Raw genomic sequence first — 21,883 nt, forward strand, 5'->3', positions numbered from 1 at the left:
GAGCAACAGAGCATCACAATGGACATTTCAATTTCTTCCCATTTATTTTTTGATTAATAATGAGTACCATCTTTAATTCATAAAAATACTTCTCCTTTTACATCTCTATCTGGTGCAAAAATAACAAAACAAGTTTACAAAACAGACCTGAGTAAACAAAAGTAGTAAGCAAGCAGAGAACTTGGCTTGGAATCTTAAGCCATATGAGAAATTGGACTCGAATTTGATGCACCTAACATTTACTATTCAACCTTGCTATATTTTTACAAATCCAAAGTAGAATTCAGTTGGCAAAAGCTACAAGCAAATCCTACACAGAGGCCCATTTCTTATCTTGAACTTTGATCACAGAATGTAAGCTTGCACCTTCTGGAATTCCCAATGGAGGATCTACACATGAACAATTATCCACTGTATATAGCTCCCAGTCTTTAATTCCACACTTCTCCAATGCCAAAACTAATCTCCTCCTCTCCATGTCATTTGGGTATGCCCCATCTGGACTAACAAGTACCGCCCCTGTATACGACTGTCCGGCAGCGCGAGCAGCCCCACTGTAATGAAACAAACCCCAACTAAGATCGTCAGATACATCCACAATTGTCCAAAACTCATTCGAAACGACCCCATTATCCAACACACTGAAGGAGAACGTCCCGGGTATTTTCGCTCTCTTAACCCGATACTTTCTCCTCCTCCAAACCATCTTCCCCTCCAATGTTTTCACCTGAAAAACCGGCTCATACCAAAATGATCCTTTTGCCTTTCCCCTATAAAATAGCTGGTACTGGCATGGAAATTGGTCGTAAGCCGGGTTCTGGCCGGCCACGACACGCCAACTCCAATTCAAAGTCCCCAAACAGCCAACGAAAAGATCTTCGGCAGCCTCATGACACAAGTCCTTCCCTTGAAACTTAACCATGGGAGGCACATACGGCTTTTCAGGGATCTTCGCATCCAGTTCAAGACAATTGTTCTTCTGCAATACACACAGAGAAAACGCTTCCAGATTCGGACTCTCATACGAAGCAATACACCGATAATTACACACTTGGTCCACAGGACTGCACTGGTTCAAGCACTGCAGAGCTTTCCTACAATTAGGATCCAAGAGGCAGTTTATTATCTGAGGACCACAGTTCTTGACCATGCAGTTCAGGGTAGACAATCCCTTTGATCTCAGATTCTTTAGGATTGGAACTGGTCTTATATAAGCATTGATTATCACCAGCAAACAGAACCTTATATCATCAGAATTATGCCGATCCCATGCCTCCGATACAGTCCGGACAACTTCCACGGATTCATTCGAACCCGAAAACCCAACTATTTTGTCAAAAAAATTCACTTTTCTTTCAATTTCAACATAAGACCCTCCTAATTTGTTTTCTAACCTGTGGGACGAATCAAAGCAGATTATATTTTGGACAGATTTACTGTTGCCCTCTATCCACATGACTGATACTTCATTTGTTACAGCAACATTAACCAAAATATCCGCACGACTTAATTCCCTTCGCATACTCGTTTGAGCATTATCATCATCAGATTGACAAACACAATCAGTAAATACAAGCATTTCATACCCTTCATCAACCCATTTCAATCGTTTTGCCTGATTACAAAAACAGTGTCAGAAAATTGTGTAAACCCATTTCACAATTTCACAAATTTTCTTCGAATTTCAGCTTACCAAAACGGCAAAACCTATCAATGTGAGAGCGAATTTCAATTTTGCTTTTTTCGAAGTCGGTACTTACAGTGTGGAGCATGACTTCTTGCCAGGGTGCGAGGTTTAGAGGGCTGACGCTTCCCTCGCCCACGAAGGCCACTATTCTCACCGGCGGCTCCGGGAGCCCCTCCGTCACCGCAATCTCCTTCGCTTCAGAAACCGCCGACCGGAAAATAGTTGGTGCGCGGAGAGCGGTTCTCCGAAGCTGGGGAACCGGAGACCGAGGGCGGTGGTGAAATGGAGTTAAACCGATTCGAAAGGCTGCGAACCGACGAGTTTGTGGAAAAGCCGGTATGGGTTTCCGGAGTCGAGGTGGAGCTTCCATGGCCATGCTCTAGTGGGTTTAACTCATAACTGAACCAAAAAAAGAGAGAGATATAAGAACCGTTGAATTGGAGGGATTTAATTTTTTATTAGTTTTTTATTTATTTATTTATTTTTAATGGTAAGGGCGAGGTGACTAATATTTAGTGGTGGGACATAAATTTCTTTCGAATTGGGTTGGAGAAAATATCTTTCAACTTATTTAAAATAGTGCCAAGTGTTTATAAACATTTAAACTTATTACCGTAAATAAATTTTGAACTTTAGACACAATAAATTGCTCTGATAATAACCTGACAACAAGAAATATTACGGTTTTTTATTTTTGGTATTTTTCTAGTATTTTTTTAATTTTAAGTGGATAATATTTTTTAAAAAAGTTTTAATAAAATTACCTCAATAGTCTCTCATTTGGTATATAAAATAAAATTCATGTAAGATAAGAAAAACAATAACATTCCTCTAGCCCGTTATTGTACTTTTTTGTTCCGGCGACGGTTGCATTTATTATGGATGCTCATTTATCAACACAATCAGTAAATTTTATGTCATTTTTTTTTAACGACACAAAACCTCACTAAAACAAGGCTCATTGGACCCATTTCTAGAGCCACCTATCAGAACTGTGTATTAGATAATTCAGGAAAACTCCTGGTACGAAATTCAACCCAAGATCTCTTAGAGGCTATTTGAGTGTGCGTTTGAGAAGTTTAAAAGTATGTTCAACACACAAAATTACAAAAAGTCCGTTTAAGAAAAAAAGTACCCGTTTGATAAAAAAAAAAAAAAAAAAAAATTAAAAGCGCTTTTAAGGGTCCAAAAAACTAGTGCCAAAACGTATTTTTGACAAAAGCTTAAAAATAAAGTTTTTACCAAAAAAACGTTTTTTTTTACTTTAAAACTCAATTTCTCAAACACAACCCCAAAACATCCTCTCATTTCAGACTCACATTTTGGCAACTAAACTGCACCTTGACGGGTAACAATTTTAATCAGTGAACCAACTTTTTCATTTTATATAATTATTTGAGATATATACAAATTGGAAATTAAAAATTAAAAATAGAGAGACGATTGAAAATGTGAGTCCAAATAACTAATAAGGAGAAAAGGTATGGGGTTTTTTCCTCTCCTAACAAATAATTCCACTTTGAAACATCTGACATTTTCCTTCAATTGTACCAAATGGAAAATTTGACATTCAAATATGGTTAAAACTGCCAATCAAATTTACCATGTGACACAGTCAAGTGATATTTCCGATTTTCGAGTAATGCTAAAAGTTTCTCTTGTGCCACTCTAAGAATAATGTGACTCTTAAAATTATCATTGAGCTCGTGATTGATCATTATTAAATTTTGATTAAATGGTAATTTAAAAGCCACCTTATTTTTAGAGTGACACGAGAAACTTTTATAATTTCTCGATGCTTCCTTAGTACATTACACAAGGACTTGATTAGATCATTTTTGGAAGCTTTGAAACTCAAGGAGCCTCTATGGTATACCCAATAACCACAAGGGTTCCCAACGCATTTTAACCTAAATAATAGAATCTAAATTGAGTGCAATCCTAACCTGGTGTGTTTTAAGTAGCTTATACTTTGTTTTTTAAATGGTTGAAATAGTAAGCCACTTAAAACATGTCATGTAATGCTAAGTTTATGAATTGAATTCACATAAGCACTTCAATTTCAAATCAAATTCAATGCAACCATTCCTAGCCAAGTGTTATATATTTCTCTTCACAGTTTAAACTTTGTCCCCATAACTGCTGCACACAACTGCTTTGGCACATAGCCGTTAGAATCACATGTATTCCCTCCACTTTCTGAAGTTCTCCCCCAACTACAACAAACCTTCTAAGCACACAGAGAAGCTACCAGCAACACAAATAATGTGCAAGACAACCCCCTCTCTAATTCCCCAAGATAAAAATAAAAAATAAAAAAAAAAGTTGTGAATGGTTTACTTGTTCAAGAATTCAGCATTAAACTCCTTCTGAAACTGTTCCCGAGATTGGGTTTTTGCTGCCAAAACAACATCATCCAGAAATCCCCTTTGAGGAAATTCTTTAGGCACAACAGCACGATATGTTTCAAACTGTTCAGCAGCTTCCTTTTGTTTATCCAGCAGACTGTAGATAATTCCCTGCCACAAATTCCCATAATCAGCAATGATTTTTATATTCTTTAAATCATTTCCTTTACGTCTTTTTGCTTAACCTCCATACTAATTAGTTGCAATCAATTCAAAAAAGACAATCAGCACTGTGCTTGGACACTGATACTTGTTTTATGCTTAATGCTGGTTCTTTCATAAGAACTTGGACAGAAGACAAAAGCAAATCCTCGCAACACAGTTATTTATTTCATAAATAAAATGAGAATTGCGAGTGTCAAATGCCCACAGTAAAGTGTATTTCATAATCAAATAATTGTCATGTATTAAGATGTTATCCAACCTAGCAATAAATGTGGACGATGCAATATCAAAAGTAACATGTACTCAAAATTCCAATTCCAATACAATAGGGGTCTGCACCTCTCACTGGAAGTAATGGGGCATCCCGCTGATGCAAGGGGTGAGACATGAAATATTAATCCACCTAGTTTTATTTAGGTCCTATTAGCTAGTGTGTTTTGTGTTTTGTACTCCAATAGAGGCAGACTTTGATGGAATAAAAATTACATGGAATTGATTCTCCTTCTCTCTCTCTCTCCCCTAACTTCCTCGATCTCTCTACCTGTAGCTTCATCTATCTCTCTTCCCCTTTTAGTTTCTTTTTCCTCTCCATGTGATTTTTGTTCTCTGTTCACGCCCACGGGTGGTTGCGAATGAAATATATCAACCCTCAGTACCCTAGATTATTGACTAAAATCATGAAATACAGAGACAAATCAAGGTGCCTACAATTCCATCCATGGCGTAGACAATGTGACTTGACTAAATCAATACAAAAGGACATGGATCTAAACCACAAACTTACTTTCAACCACAAAGAAAACTTATAGAGAACATTGCATATCAAATTAACCGGATATTAACTAGAAGCAACAAGCAAATAGTGTGAACAGCCTCACCTGACACAGATAAGGCCGAAAATCTCGAGGATTCTCATTGACAAGATCTTGAAACTTCTTCAAGGCCTCATCCAATTCCCCCTGCAAGACATACAGGTAAAACTAATTTACAAAAGAGAATATCTTACATTTTTTAACACTAAATAACATAGGTCCCACCAGTTAAACATTATTTTCTTATTTTGTAATGACATGGATTTGTGCCTTAAAAGGATATAATCTCCATGGTTTAGACATCCAACCCCCCCCCCCCCCCCCCCCCAAAATATTTTAAGCGGCAAGGAATGATTACACGTCACCTTTACAACATGCATTTGTGCAATTAAAATCTTAATATTCCTCTCCTCAGTGACTCTTTTTTCACGCTGAGCAGTATCCAGAGCCTTATTCAGCATCTCCAAGACAGCTGGGCCTTCATGGTTTTTGTGCATCACCAATGCCAGACCCTGTAGGAAGAGGACAGCTTTGAGTTTCACTACTTTTTTTTTTTTTATGTGATCGAAATATCATTAAAAAGGCAACCCGGATACACAGGAAGTCTACAAGAGAAACGCCTAAATAAGAGTAAAAAAAAGTAAAAGAAAATTATTAAAACTAATCACCAACAAAGCTTAAAACACAGCTGTCCGAGTAAAAAGAGAATAAGAGAAGGACTTGAGCTCCTCCAACATCCTCTCTCGGTCCTCGAAATTTCTATCATTTTTTGCCCTCCATAGGCACCACAAAAGGCAAAGAGGGCACCATCTTCCACATGACAGCACTCCAAGAGTATCCACCCGTCCGCCATCAAGCAAACAAAACCACCCAACTAGGCATAACCCAAGACTTGAGTTTCATTGCTCACAAGCAAAGACCTCTGAACGGGTCAGGTGTACCATAATGCATTTACAAATTTGTTATGGTGTATGCATATACTGCATACAGATAACGTATATACCACCCATGTAATGCTTTTCAAGATGCATTAAGCCCGTTAGATACCAGGGCTGAATCTAATTAAATAAAAAATAATAATAACATCTCTATTGATTAATGACCCAGATGCTACATCTGTTGAAGATAAGATCTAAGAATCTTCCAAGACTACAGCAGGGGACTAAAAACTCTGATCAAATCCCTTCTCAGAAAACATGCAAAGCAAACTTGCAATATTTTTGAGTAAACAATTTGTGGATGAGACAAAAAAAGATCGCCATTCACAAATACTTGCAATCAGGGGTAGAACTGTATATGTAATGTCCCCCCAAAATTTTAAAATTACCCTTAAAATTTTAAATTTTACCCCTTAAATTTATGATTTTTTATGAAATGTTCCCCCAAAACTAAAATTTTACCCTTAAATTTTTACTTCTTAAAATTTTGTCCCCCCAACCTTAAATGTCAGGTTCTGCCCCTGCTTGTAATGACATTCACTTCTTTACCAAGGAGGACATAACTCTCCATACCTAGTGGATTCAAGACAAAGCAAAGCCATTTCATTGCTGCAAAAGGTTAAACTATTGTTTTTTTCTATTAAACACTTTCACTAGTAGCAGCAATTGAATTCGTTCCTATTTCAAAGCTAACCCAATGCCTCCAAAGACCAATATATTTGACCTTTGCTAGTTGAGATACTAAATTGCTGTTCCTTGGCTGGCTATTGGAACCATCATAAACATGAAACAGATACCTACATCAACTCATTTCTATTTCAAAGTCCAAGTAGCTCACAGGATATGACCTTTTGCATACTGTCTGCAGACTGGCTTTACTAAGATAATAACTATTCTTAGGCTTTTGAGACAAAATTTAAAATAGAATCACTACCAGTGGGCCACTAGATTCCAGAATGTTATTTGCGAGGCAATCACAAGACCATTTAAATTTAACTATTCTCAAATATCATCGTAGCGTGAGAAGTGAAATTGCAGATCCCTTTGAGCTTTCTAGTGAGATTGATTTACTATAACAAAAAAAAAAAAAAAAAGTGAAAAAGTGAAATTGAAGGTCCCAAAGTTAGTTCTGTTCCCAAGCAGCACATGCCCACTCTATACCCTTTTAACTAAAAAGAAGAGCAGCTACCCTATTGAAGGACGTTCTTTGGAGCACCAGTTTCAATAACCAACCAGAAAAATGCAACTTGAACAACAACATCCTTCTAGGTTCACCGGACGGAAGAACTCCAAAATGTATATCTGCCAAGCTGCAAACATGAAACATGAGACTTACAAAATAGTAATTTTGTTGGGCATGAAGGGCCTCAAAAATCATTTTAGCAGCCACCAAAAGTGATTTCTGCCGAAAGTTTCTCTGAAATGGATCCATTCACTCCCAAAGATTCCCTTTTTTTTTTCGCTTCAGTAGGTATCCTCCCTCAAAGATTTTGCCTCAACCTCAACTCTCACGGTGATAATTCTTCAAGGAAAAAAAGGAACAGGTTTTGATCATCTACATCTAAAACTCATTAGGCTACGATCTCCAAGCAAGAACCGTTGTCCTGAGATTGAACAAACATTTTCTCACTTCAGACCGAGTATATGAAGATAGTGAGAAGAAGAGAAATATATCCACTCAACTTCTTCAACCAACCAGAAACGCTCTCAAGTATGTTGCCTACCAACAAAGTAATTATTCTCCACTCATCTATCTCAAATTTGACTCCACTTTCATAAGTTTCAAACATCCAACACAGCTTAAAGTGATATGTCCAATCGATTCTGAATACATATAACTAATTATACATGATACACCGATATAATCACAAAGCATATGTATGTATACGGCATCAACATTTAAAAAACTTCCAAGCAAAACAAAAAATTAAACGAAAATAATCAAGCGATGAATCATACATGTAAAGCTCTAAGCAAGAGCGGCCTCTTCTCCAAGATTTCCTCGAACAAACTCTTAGCTTTACTCAACTGCCCCATCGTCTCGTAACAAAGCGCCATCAAAAGCCTCCACTCGACCTCGTCTGGCTCTTGGTCAATCAACCTCTCCACATACTTCACAGCCTCTTTAGTCTTCCCTCTCCTCATTTTCCCATATAAAACCACCTTCAAAGCCTCAACATTTCTTGGGTCCTTCTCCAAAAGCTCCTCGTACATCTTCTCTTCCTGACTCTCCCTTTTCTGGGTATCTCTCATTTCCTCCATATTTGCACTAAAACTACTTGTTTGAGCAGGTAATGCTATAGCTGCTCGATTTTTACAGAACCCCATAAAAATAAATGACCCAATCAGAAAAACAACTATCTTTTCTGACAAAAACGTAGAGAAAAACTTCTGGGGTGAAAAAGAATTATCCAAATGTGAGACTTTCGAAGTGGGTACGCTAAAACTGAGGGATTGAGAGTGTCCTGAAGATACATGAAGTTTGGTTTGTTGAAATGGGAGCGTTGGGCGACAGAGTGGCTTGTGTAAACAGGGTGAATTGATGAATGGCGGCGGCGGTTTGAGTGACTTGCCAAGCCTGTGGGTAAGTAAATTGGAAGCAGCGATTGAAGTTGAACCCATTCTTGAGCCAAGTTGAATGGTGGGAAAACAAGTGGTTAGAAGAATACAGCAAGATCGCCCATTTCTTAGATGGGGTTCAGAGACTTCGATGTTTGGGGAGAGTGAGACGGCAACGGTGTGTGTATTGGAGTCTGTCGGAGAAGTGGAAGATGCAAGTGAATCGGCCCCGGCATAAAATAGAGGGAGAGCCGGAGAGGGGTGAATGCAAATAGCAAATAGTTTAATAAATAGATAAATGGGTAAATCCAATTAGCCCCTCAAACTACCACCCAATGACATTCTACCTCTCAAATTATCAATTATAACAATTTATCCCTTAAACTATCAAAATAATAACAATGTACTCCTAATTTTAAAAAAATGACAAAATTACCCTTACTAAAATAAAAACAAAAATACGAAAATTTAATTTTTAAAAAAAAATTAAGGATATTTTTGTTTTATTGAAAATTTTATAAGGGTAATTTCATCATTTTGCTAGCATTGAGGGGTGCATTGTCATTGTTTTAGTAGTTTGAGGGGTAAATTGTCGTAATTGATAGTTTATGAGTAAATTATCATTAGAGTGATAATTTAGGCAAATGTTTTTTTGCATTCTCCCGCCCATCTCCCCACAATCTCCTCTCTCTTTGATTTTTTTTTTTTTTTTTTGTTTATTTTTTGTTAAAAAAAAAAAAAAAAATCAAGATGTTAAAGAGAGAAGATGATGGGGAGATGGGTGGGGGAATGCATTGTAACAAACCTCGGTAGTTTAAGGGCGTTAAGCAGACTTTGCCCTAAATAAATATTTTTGTTTCTTAAAATCTTATATAAGTTTTAGGAAAAAAAAAAAAAAATGTATCCTTAATTTGTGGAATGTGTATTATTCAAGAGAAATATTAAGACGTTTACTATTGTTTTTCTCTCATCTTTCTTTATCCTCTTTTTTAAAAAAATTAATCATGGAATTTATGTGCTTTTTTTTTTTTCCTTTCTTTTTCCTGTTTTTATAATTTTGAGAAAAGTATGCATATCTCACTCAAATTATTAAATACTTTGTAATATATTTCCCAAACTTTCAATTGAAGTAAGAAAATATTTTTCCAAATTATTAGAAAATTGCATTATACATCATTCTTGTCTCACAAAAAGAAAAAAACATATTCCTAAAAATTATAAATAAGACATACTCTTATAATTTCTTTTTTTTAAAAAAAAAAAAAAAAAAATCATGATGGCCATGGATCACCAATTAATTGTTATAATTTTTCTTTTTTCTTTTTTTCATTTTTTATACAGCGAGTACAATGAAATGGAGAATAAATCTAAAATACATTGGATGAATTGGGAATGCATGGGCTACTCCAAGTCTCAAGGGGAATGGGCTTTAGAGATTTTGTGATTTTATGGCCAAACAACGTTGGATGCTCTTGCAAAATCTGAATTCTTTGGCTGCGAATATTATAAAGGCGAAAGTATTATCCACATACTACTATTTTGGAGGCCAGTTTGGGGAAACAACCCTCATTTGCTTGGTGGATCTTGTTTTCAGCTTGTGATGTTCTAAAAAATGGACTAGCATGGAGAGTAGGTGACGGTAGAGATATTCGAATTTGGGGTGATAGATGGCTCCCGACACCAATTTCATTTATGGTTCAATCTACAAGATGGGACTTATCGGAGGATGCTAAGGTGGCGGAGCTCATTGATCCAAACACAAAGTGGTGGAAGTCTAATGTTACTGTGGAGGAAGCGTGAGTCGTATTTCAAATCCCTCTAAACCCGACTCTACCAAAAAATTTATTAGTCTGGAGATGCACTTCTAATGGAGAATTTTCTGTTAGGAGTGTATATCACATGGAGAAGGAAATGCAGGCCTTGAGGCGTGGTGGGGGATCCAGGCAACAAGACAGTGATGTAGTTTGGAAGACTATTTGGAACTTAAAATTTTCAAAATGCGATTAAAATGTTCATGTAGAGAGCTTGTCACGATCTCCTACCTACCAAAATGAATTTATTGAGAAGATGTGTAGTTCAAGATGAACAATGTCCGATATGTGGGAGGGATGGCGAAACAGTCAAGCACATTTTATGGAGACCATCCAAACAAGATGTTTGGGGATGTGGCCCAAAAAAAATTACAAAAAGACATTGGTGAGGGACTCACGTTTTTTCCATGTGGTAGAAGAGATGATGGGAAGATGTGAATTGGTAGAACTTGAACTGAACTTATGGCGACGGTAGCCTGAAAATATATGGTTTCAAAGGAAAACTCTAATGCATGGGAGTGAATTCTCTCATCATAACCACATATTTTGAGAAGCTACCGTCTTTCTTGATGAATTTAGAAGGGTAAATGAAAAAGAGCATGAAGGGCAGGGCCTCTACAAGCAACAATACAATTTATGTGGAAGAAGCCACCCATGGGTATGTTTAAAATTAATTGGGATGTAGCTGTGGATAAGGGGCTTGGGCGGACGGGGATTGATATTATAGCATGGGACCATGAGGAAATAGTCCCGATAGCACGAAGTTTGACAAATAAATTTTTGGTAGAGCCTATTGTTGCTGAAGTTTTGGCAACATTACATGCGATGGAATTTTGCTGTGAGTTGGGGTTCTATGATATAATTATGGAGGGAGATGCCTTACAAATTGTAAATGCGGTCAAAGTAGGGAACACAAATTAGAGCAAATTTAGACATATTGTAGAAGATATTAAAGAGAGAATGCGTCTTTTGCGAAGTTGTAGGATTGAACATGTAAAAAAAACGCAAATTCAGCAGCTTCTGTCTTGGCTAAATAAACCATTAAGTATGTCATAAATAGTGTTTGGATTGAACAAAGTCCAAACTGTATTTATGGTGTTGTAGTCAAGGAGCAAATTGCCGTGGTTGATTAATGATTTTATCTATAAAACATAATTTTGTTATAGATATACATAGGGTCTACATGTGGAATGGGATCCTCTCCATTTCATTTGAAATGGAGAGGAATTGGTTGGTTGAAATTGAGAGGTAAAATTGTAATTTTACTTTTGATAGACAATTTTGCCTCTCAAAAGTAACCAACCGGTTCCTCTTCATTTCAAATGAAATGGAGAGGATCCGTTTGCTCCACATGTAGTCTCGCATATTTAATAGTGAATTTGCTCATCTCTTATAGGGAGATTGACAATAAATGAGTAAAAGATGTAAACTAAACATTTTTCCGATCTATTTTGTGAAATATAACATGTATTTCATGAAAACAAAGTATAACTTGCAAAAACAAACAGTTTGATGATAATATCAATGACAGACAACACAATATGTTGAATAATCTCTTAGAATTGATTATTTCTTATTTATAATAGATCAAGTTATTTATTCAATTTAAAGTAAGTTCGAAAAATTTAAAATATAGGACAATTTTTTATTTTTTTATTTCAATAATAAAAATTACTAGGTGATGATAATTTGCAAACAAATGTCTTAATCTTGAAAGTTTTATAAAACATGGTATTTATTATGATGTTGATGTTTATATTTATTTTCAGAATTAAATTTTTTTAAAATAATTTTTGAAAAACCCTAATCTTACCAAAATTACACATATTCTGAATGTATATGTGTTTTACACAATATTATGCGGAAATAGATCTGACCTAACAAATAATAATTAACCAAAAACAGATATGCAATGAACAATAAAGAACACAGATATTTTGGTTACGAAGAGGAAACCAATTAGAGAACTCTCTAATTGTAAAACCTCTCCGGGGCAGTCAAACTCAGGAAATCAACTAACTCAGTAAAAGAATAAAGGATTACAAGACGTTCATACTTACAAAACCTTCGCAATTGACACGATCTTGTATAAGACAAGCGACCAACTTGCCTTCTACCGCAGTAGCCCTTTCTAGAGACAGCTGACACAATCCTTCTACGTGATCTCCCTTTACCGGAACTCCGGTTGACTTCACTTCAACAATCAACAAATAAACACAAACGATCACTCTAAGAGAGAGAACAGACTCTCTATGTCACAGACTCTCTTAGCACACGACGGCGAATTCTAGATCAGAAATTCGTACCTTTATCTTCCTATAAAGGTGTATTTATAATAGTCTCATCATACCTAGACCTAGGAAAGAGTTTATATTCATTTAAAACTGTTACAGGTACGCGGCGTCCAGACGGGAACATGTGCCGTCCGGACGGGACAACAAAACACAGCCAGAACGTGTTTTTAACATATGGCCGTCTGCAATCTCATCCGGATGAGATTGCACACGAGCCATTCCGTCCAGCTTCGTAGTCTTCTCTTTATGACCCGTTTTGACCCAGTAAACGTTGGAATTAGCTAAACCTTGTGAAACATGACTTTGTATATCCTTGAGTTAGATTTCCAACGCCACAAAGATTGCTTCAATCAGAGGCCTAAAACTCAAGATATGACCTTTTTAGTAAAAGTCGTCCGGACGGGGTTCAGACGAGACTACAGACGAGGCTCTCGGGAATTCTTCTTTATCGAGCTCGTTTGGACGGGATTGCAAACGAGATTGCAGACGAGGCTCTCGGGGAAAATAGAATTCTTCGAGCGTCCGAACGGCACTTCTTCTCGTCCGAACGGTAATTAAATGGATGATGAATCTTGGCACTTTTGGTCACCATTTTGCTTACCGAATTAAGCCAATAAGAACTTACAAACTCCCCCTTTTGCAATTCGGTGACAAAATCAATCGGACGAGTCATCATCATCTCCCCATTTTTATACTCCCCATTTTTGTCACAAATTGACAAAAGGTATCATGTTTCCTGAAACACTTAACATAAAAACATCAAGGCATATGTGGAATAGGGAAAAACAATAATCAAGCATTCATGATCACATATAGGAAAATGCATGAAGATAATGCAAGATCATGAATAACAGAAACTCCCCCTCAATATAAGACTTAATAATCAATAAGAAACTTTTTTTTAAAAAAAAAAAAAAAATTCTCCCCCTCAAAAGTCAAATGAACACACATGATACACACATCAACAACTCATGTATTTTAGCAATGAATATCCCAAACATACTCCAAATATGCAAAATATACATGAGACTAGAAATGGCAAGAAACTCATATTGTTTAACCCAAGCCAAGAAAAATGTTCCATTCAACCAATGCCTGTGTGTTGTGTGTGTAAGCCATTCAATGAGAAAAAGAATACCAATTTACACAAAGAGGAGAAAGTTTCACCAACACGAGGTTTTGACAAGTAAATTCTCAAAAGTCAAACCTTATCATACTAGGGCCTAGCCACTCTCATCCAATACAATCTTCTTTTGAAAAAACAGCACAAGTTTGACACAGTGAAAATACATTCCATAAGGAACATGTTCTTTTGATTTTGTTTCACTATTTTGATTCTTTTTCTCTTTGAGAGAGTGTCCTTAAACAATTGGTGCTTTATACAAAAAGAAAGAATGCAGGAATTTTTAAGCCCTAGGTTCAACTAGTATATGGTCAATTTGAAAAACAAATATGACTAGTCAAAAACGCCTCATGTAACATACCTCACTTTTCAAAAAAATTACCTCAAATTAAGCTTAAGTGTACATAAGAATAAGCATTAGTAAAACGTACCACATACACTCAAGCTTTAGGTAACCACAAAAACAAGTCCATTGTAACAATTTTTTTTTTTTTTTTTTTTTTTTTTTTGCATATTTAGAATATTCCAAGATGCAAGGAATTAAATCCATGAAAGCAATATGAGAAATTAATGGACTATCTGGGTACATAAGACAAAAGAGAGAAAAGAAAAACAACCAAATTAAAATATTTTTGTCTTTTTGATTTTTTTTTTTAAATGCACACAAAACAAAACATGTTAAAAGAAACTAAACACAAACAACAACAAAAAATTTAAACCAAAAAACAAACACCCAACAAACTATGACGCTAGGACACACACACATATATATATATAAGCAAAGTCTGTCCTAGGCATGCAATGTGCCCACCTAAACTAGGTGAGTCCAATACCACTCCCCCTCAACGAGTGAACGGTATCAACCTTCTTAACCCAAACTTTCTTCATTTTGGGAACAGAAGTGCGACTCTTGTCCAAGTCATTTAACTGGGTAATAATACCCCTTAGCATGTTAAATAATTCCTCATGACTATCCCTAGAACGAAAATAGTCTCTATTTGAATCATGATTATTTAACTGAAAACAATTAGGGCGAATATGCCCAATCTTACCACAGTGATGACATGTAGGAATGAACCTTTGAGAAGGTTGGTTCCTTGGCATATGAGCACATCTCAGTGTAGAACGAGACACATAGGAATCAGTTAGAATTCCCTTACCTTTCTCACCTCTTGAAACTGGATGATACATTTCCTTCTTCTTAGTCAAGCTTTCTTCTTTACAAACTGGTTTCACAAAAATTAACTTTGAAGGAGAAGCAGCATTAGTAGAAGAATCAACAGATTTATCAAAGCCTAATCCAGTTCTATCAAACAAATGTTTCTGATTATGCAACATGTGATTTAGCTTTTCACTATAGAATGTTTTCAGATGATTTCTTGACTCATTAAGCTCATTCTCTAAGGATTTCACTTTGGCAATTAACATGTGATTTTCAGACATCAAGGTATTATGAATAACATGTGAATCAGTTAAGGCAATAGAAAGTTGATCATTTTCAAGATTAACATCTTTGAGTTTCTGCAAGTGTTGCTTATTTAACTTCTTCAATTTAATGCATTCCAAAAATATATTATTATAAGCATTTTGCAGATCACCCTCCTCTTCTGATTCATTATCACATATGTCATGTTCACTATCTAGAGAGTTAGACTCACTAGCCTCATGTTCACTATCATAAGAAACCCCAAAAGCTACATAATTAGCAACATTTTCAGCTTTTTCCTCATTGTCTGACTCATCACTTTGAGTCACATTAAAGGCCTTGCTTTTAGAATTTATCAAATTTCCACAATCAGCACGAATATGACCAATACCACTACATTCATGATACTTACGACCACGAGATAATTTATCTTTCTGATTTTCATCATTTTTGCTTTCATAATTATCTCTAACCTCATAACTAGGATTCACAGAATTTTTAGATTCCCTACTTCTAAAATTTCCATTGTTTTTGAAAAAATTTCTAAACTTCCCAGCAATAATAGCTATTTCTTCATCATCTCCAGAATCCTCATAAGAGTGAACTACAGATTTACCTTTAGCAGCCTTGATCTTAAGAGCAAGATTTTTTGAGCTTTTGGGCTTAGGTAACATGAGTTCAAATGTCTGAAGAGAACCAACAAGTTCCTCTACTCTCATTGACTCTAGATCTTTACTCTGTTGTGTAGCAATAATCTGAGGTATAAACCTCGCAGGTAGAGATCTTAAGATTTTCTTTATTATCTTAGCATCAGTCATTTTCTTTCCAAGATTAATAGTAGAGTTTCTAATAGTGCTAGGCTTAGAATAAAAATCATCAAATGTCTCTTCCTCTTCCATCCTAATCTCTTCAAATTGAGAAACTAATATCTGCATTTTTGAAGCTTTCACAATTTTAGTTCCTTCGTGAGTAATTTTCAATGTTTCCCATGCTTCTTTAGCTATTACACATCGAGAAATTCTTGAGAATTCTTCGATGGAGATAGATGTGAAGATGACATTTAACGCTTTGTCATTCGCAGACGAAGCACTCTTTTCATCATTTGAAAATTCGACAATTGCCTTATCAGGATTAGTCCATCCAGATTCAACAATATGCCAAAACGTCCACAGATTTGAGATATGCTTTCATACGAATTTTCCAAAACGTATAATTGGATCCGTCAAAGACGGGAAGTGAGTTAGGTGCCACTGTGTGAGACATATTATGAGGAGTCAAGGATCACACTCAGGAAATTAATCCAAACAGAGTGAACCCGCTCTGATACCAATTGAAAAACCCTAATCTTACCAAAATTACACCTATTCTGAATGTATAGGTGTTTCACACAATATTATGCGGAAATAGATCTGACCTAACAAATAATAATTAACCAAAAACAGATATGCAATGAACAATAAAGAACACAGATATTTTGGTTACGAAGAGGAAACCAATTAGAGAACTCTTTAATTGTAAAACCTCACCGGGGCAGCCAAACCCAAGAAATCAACTAACTCAGTAAAAGAATAAAGGATTACAAGACGTTCACACTTACAAAATCTTCGCAATTGACACGATCTTGTATAAGATAAGCGACCCACTTGCCTTCTACCGCAATAGCCCTTTCTAGAAACAGCTGGCACAATCCTTCTACGTGATCTCCCTTCACGGGAACTCCGGTTGACTTCACTTCAACAATCAACAAATAAACACAAACGATCACTCTAAGAGAGAGAACAGACTCTCTATGTCACAGACTCTCTTAGCATACGACGGCGAATTCTAGATCAGAAATTTGTACCTTTATCTTCCTATAGAGGTGTATTTATAATAGTCCCATCATACCTAGACCTAGGAAAGAGTTTATATTCATTTAAAACTGTTACAGGTACGCGGCGTCCGGACGAGAACATGTGCCGTCCGGACGGGACAACAAAACACATCCAGAACGTGTTTTTAACATATGGCCGTTTGCAATCTCGTCCTCGTCCGGACGAGATTGCACACGAGCGATTCCGTCCAGCTTCGTAGTCTTCTCTTTATGGCCCGTTTTGACCCAGTAAACATTGGAATTAGCTAAACCTTGTGAAACATAACTTTGTAGATCCTTGAGTTAGATTTCCAATGCCGTGAAGATTGCTTCAATCAGAGGTCTGAAACTCAAGATATGACCTTTTTAGTAGAAGTCGTCCAGACGGGGTTCAGGCGAGACTGCAGACGAGACTCTCGGGAATTCTTGTTTATCGAGCTCGTCCGGACGGGATTGCAAACGAGATTGCAGACGAGGCTCTCGGGGAAAATAGAATTCTTCGAGCGTCCGAACGGCACTTCTTCTCGTCCGAACGATAATTAAATGGATGATGAATCTTGGCACTTTTGGTCACCATTTTGCTTACCGAATTAAGCCAACAAGAACTTACAATTTTTACAAATAAAATAAAGTACTAAGTTATATAAAATATTTGATTTTTGTTTTCTTCTCTAAATACATGTACCGTTTATAGAATTTTGAGTTAAATGCCTTTCACCTCCCTGCGGTTTAATAATTTTATTTTTACTTCGGTTTCAATTCATATCGTAGATGGTATATTTGTTATGGCTAAAAATATAGATGGTCACTCACTCCGTCCATAAAATTAATGAAAATTCATGTTGAACCAATCAAAAATTGTCACGTGGCTATATGCTTCGTTAATTAAAAAAAAAAAAAAAAACCTAAAAAGATAAAAATATGAAAAAGCATTAAAATAGTTTTTTTTTTTTAAAAAAACTAGAAATAGGGAATGGGTGGCTTGAGCCACTCCCTATGGCTAGCCAAGGTGTGGTTTTCGACAACCCCTTTAGCCGACTTGGGGTGAGCCAACCCTTAAGAATTTGTTTGGAGGGTTGGTCATTGTGGATGGTTCTGCCACCTTCCAAAACGGAGCCTTAGGGTCTCATTCATTGGTCTCCAATGTGAGAGACTGGTCTTGATGGTTAGAGACTAACTTGGCGGTGGATCTCGATTTGTTTTTGTTTTTGTTTTTTTAATTATTATTATTATTATTTTAAATTAAGGTATAATTGTATTTTTAAATATGCAATAATAGTATTGTAGAGATTTTATTCGATTTTTATTGAATTGAACAAAAATTCTATGGAAGACCAAAATGATTAAGTAATTTCAGGGTATAATAGCAATTTTTATTTTTAAATATAGGGATAAATGTAAAATTGGACCATGTAGTTGACCTAACTTCATGTGGTATAACAAATAATTTATAGGTCATTGTAGTTGGCCTAAATTATAAATCACTCCCTTTGGTATAAAAAATAATTTATAGGTTCTTAGGGTAAGCCAAAATAAGAGTTTACTTCCTAAAATTAATTTATGTTACTTTGTCACGTCATATTGCTACAGTAAATTAACCTAATCTCTTCTATCCCAAAAATTTTACTCCGTGCGTAACCTTCCCTCATTTTCATATTTTTTACCACGATTTGAGAGCATTTTATGAGAATTTGACGGTTTCATTTTTTGAAGCAGTTGACGAAGATGAAGAAGAGAGAGGGTTACGCACGAGATAAAATTTTAGGGATATAAGAGATTAGGTTTATTTACTGTAAGTCTGTAACTGTATGACGTGATGTGTAATTTTAGCTGGCATCATAAAATAATGTGAAAAAATTCTAATTGTTATTTTTGAAAGTTAGAAATTAATAATAACACGTGTCACGTTTTTATTGAGTATGACGTGGCAAGTTACTTAATGGAAATTAATTTCAGGGAGTAAACAATTATTTTGGCATACATGAGGACTTATAAATTATTTTTTATACAACATAGAGTGATTTGTAATTTAAGCCATTACATAGACCTCTAAATTATTTTTTATACCACATGGAATGATCTGTAATTTAGGCCTTTACATAGACCTCTAAATTATTTTTTATACCACATGGAGTGATTTGTAATTTAGGTAAACCTCAATGACCAATTTTGCATTTAATAAATAGTATAGTAGAAATTTTATTCAATTCTTATTGAGTTTAACAAAAATTGTAATGGAAGACCGATAGAATTGAGTAATTTCAGGGAAACGACATCGTAATGAAAACATTACTATCCCCTTTCATAACCCCTATGATAAACCCTAGGCTACGCTCAGAAAAGAAACATAAACCCTAGCAAAGAGCAGAGAGAGAGTAGGAAACAGAGCCTTGCTATTAGAACAGCAACTGAGAAGAAATAGCTCAAACCGTAGGATTAAAGCAAAAAGAGAATGAGGAAGAAGGTCGACGAGCGCATCAGAACCCTAATCGAAAATGGCGTCAAAACCCGCCATCGCTCCATTTTCCTCATAATCGGTGACAAGTCACGCGACCAGGCACTCTCTCTTCTCTTTCCTGTCATATATAGATATATAGGAGTTTATATAACTAGCAATTGAAGGTTTGCTTTTGCCTTTCCTTAATTATTGTTTGGCTGCTAAGAAATATAAGGGAGGAAAAAAGTGAAGTGAAATTTTCAGCCTTGTTTTAGTGTCACCGTGTTTTTTGAAAGCGGAAAGTTTGTTCTGAATTGAGCCAAATTGTCTTCTGAAACGGCCTTACATTTAAGTTTTCCAGGAAGAATTAGGGGGAATCATCTCGTTAATGTTGGATAATAGGCTCAGACAGTGTTCTCTTACTATTATTATTATTATTATTATTATTATTATTTATATATTTTTTTTCTCTGTTTGTAAGTTTAACTTCTTTGCCGTCTGGTTGGTTGCTGAGAAAAACTGAGGGAAAGAAGAAAGTAGAAAGTTAAGAATTAGGGTTAATTACCCTTTTTTTTCCCATGAACTGACACGCTATTTTAAGTTGCCCCATTAATTGGCGCCTCTCATACTCAGCTGCATTAAACTACCATTTTGTTATAAAAACCTCTATCCAGTCTTAGGCGTTATCTTGTATACTTCCTGTGTACTAAGTTGTGCCCCTATGCTCTTTTTGTTATATACAACATTACTTATCAAAAAAAAAAAAAAAAAAACCTCCATCCGTTTGTCAAAATCATTAAAAAAATATAAAATGACGAAAATACTCTTAAGTTTTCAAACTAAATTTACATAAATACCCTTAAAATTGTTATTATTTTTAGGGTTAAATGCCCTTTTGGTTCCTGAGTTTTAACGACTTTATTTTTTTTCACCTAAGTTTGATTTTGTATTAAGACCATACCTCTTTTATGGGTAAATACAGAGATGGTACCTCCATCCATGAAACTAACGGAATTCCATGTCAAACCAGTAAAAACCTGCCACATGTCATATGCCTCAACAAAAAATTGTAAAAAAATAATTAAAAAAATTCAAATTTAAAAATGAAGAAAACTAGAAAATACTAAAAAGCAGTTAAAAAAACCAAAGCCCCTGGGAGTGGTTCGGCCACCCCCAAAGAGCAAAATGGGGTTGGGTTAAACCACCCCCAAGGGCCTTGAGCCACACCCTTTTGGCCTAGGAGTGATTTCGGCCACTCCCTATGGCCGGTCTGAGGGTGGAACAACACTCCCAAGTGGCCAAACCCCTAATTTATTTTTTTTGGCGAGGCCGAACTTTCCCCAAGCCAAGGTCCTTGGGGGTGGTTCGGCCACCCCCAAAAGGCCAAAAAGAAAAAAACAATTAGAGGTTTGGCTCCTGGGGGGTGGCCGACCACCCCCATTGGCTCAAAGGGGTGGCTCAAGCCACCCCTTTTTCATATTTTTATTTATAAATTTTTTGTTGAGGCATATGACATGAGTTTTGATTGGTTTGATATGAAATTCCATTAGTTTCATGAACGGAAGATAGATGGAGTTATTATCTCTGTTTTTACCCATAAGAGAGGTACCACCTATGAAACAAAATGAAATCTAGGTGGAGGCATTTAACCCTTATTTTTGAATAAAAAGTAAAAAAAAAAAAAGATATAAAAAAGATAAAAGGAAACATCCTAAGGTAGCCGAGCCATCTCCGATTCTCATAGGGGGTGGCCGAGCCACCCCAAAAAAGGCTTAGGGGTGGTTCGACGACCACCCCTTCTCTCTCTCTCTCTCTCTCTCTCTCATTGATTTTATTTTTTAATTTTTTTTAATTTTTTATTTAGTTATTTAGTTTTTGTGTTTTTTATTTAGTTTCTTAATTTTGGTATTTTTTTAATTGAGTAATGCTATATACCATACAAACATCCTACAAATATCTTATAAAGCTGATGTGGCAAGGTCTAGTAGCCATTGGATATAATTTTTTTTTTTTTTTAACAAGGGTTGATCCAATCGCTACCAGACTTTGCCATGTCAGCTTGTAGAATATCTGTGGGATGTTTATATGGTATGTAGAATTACTCTTTTTTTATTTTAGGTTATTTATGTCCTTTAACGAGATTTAACTTCTAAAAAAGAATATTCCGTTTGATTTAACGATATTCCCTAACGGCGGGTTTTTTTTTTTTGTAACAAAATGAGAGTTCCATACGGCTGAGTGTGATAGGCGTCAGTTGATGAGGGCAACTTATAAATGAGTGGTAGTTCATGGGGAAAAAAAGTAACTAACCCTAAGAATTACTATGAGTTTTGGTTTGCCTGAAATCTTATTAGGTGTGGTGGAATGGAGC

At 35.8% G+C, this 21,883-nt stretch overlaps 3 protein-coding genes across 3 annotated transcripts in view; 1 reads left to right on the forward strand and 2 right to left on the reverse strand.

Moving 5' to 3' along the window:
- Positions 1-13: 13 nt before the first annotated feature.
- LOC148583145 (violaxanthin de-epoxidase-like protein) lies at positions 14-4,114 on the reverse strand. Its single transcript, XM_059575722.2, has 3 exons — positions 4,028-4,114; positions 1,761-2,086; positions 14-1,615 (listed from the first exon to the last, which is right to left on the reverse strand). The coding sequence occupies exons 2-3, from the start codon at positions 2,061-2,063 to the stop codon at positions 311-313; spliced, it is 1,608 nt and encodes a 535-aa protein (XP_059431705.2). The 5' UTR covers positions 2,064-2,086; positions 4,028-4,114; the 3' UTR covers positions 14-310.
- Positions 3,725-8,726, reverse strand: LOC132165240 (Tetratricopeptide repeat (TPR)-like superfamily protein). Its single transcript, XM_059575723.2, has 4 exons — positions 7,970-8,726; positions 5,438-5,584; positions 5,139-5,219; positions 3,725-4,206 (listed from the first exon to the last, which is right to left on the reverse strand). The coding sequence occupies exons 1-4, from the start codon at positions 8,630-8,632 to the stop codon at positions 4,024-4,026; spliced, it is 1,074 nt and encodes a 357-aa protein (XP_059431706.2). The 5' UTR covers positions 8,633-8,726; the 3' UTR covers positions 3,725-4,023.
- Positions 8,727-19,404: 10,678 nt separating this feature from the next.
- The window catches only part of LOC132165453 (GNAT acetyltransferase (DUF699)), a 28,346-nt gene continuing 25,867 nt past the window's right edge, over positions 19,405-21,883 (forward strand). The window contains exon 1 of the mRNA XM_088511818.1: positions 19,405-19,632. Coding sequence (XP_088367944.1) covers positions 19,528-19,632 — 105 coding nt within the window. The 5' untranslated portion in view covers positions 19,405-19,527. The remainder of the gene's footprint in view (positions 19,633-21,883) is intronic.

This window comes from Corylus avellana, chromosome 11 (genome assembly GCF_965113065.1).
Source record: "Corylus avellana chromosome 11, dhCorAvel1.hap1.2, whole genome shotgun sequence".
Taxonomy (NCBI): domain Eukaryota; kingdom Viridiplantae; phylum Streptophyta; class Magnoliopsida; order Fagales; family Betulaceae; genus Corylus; species Corylus avellana.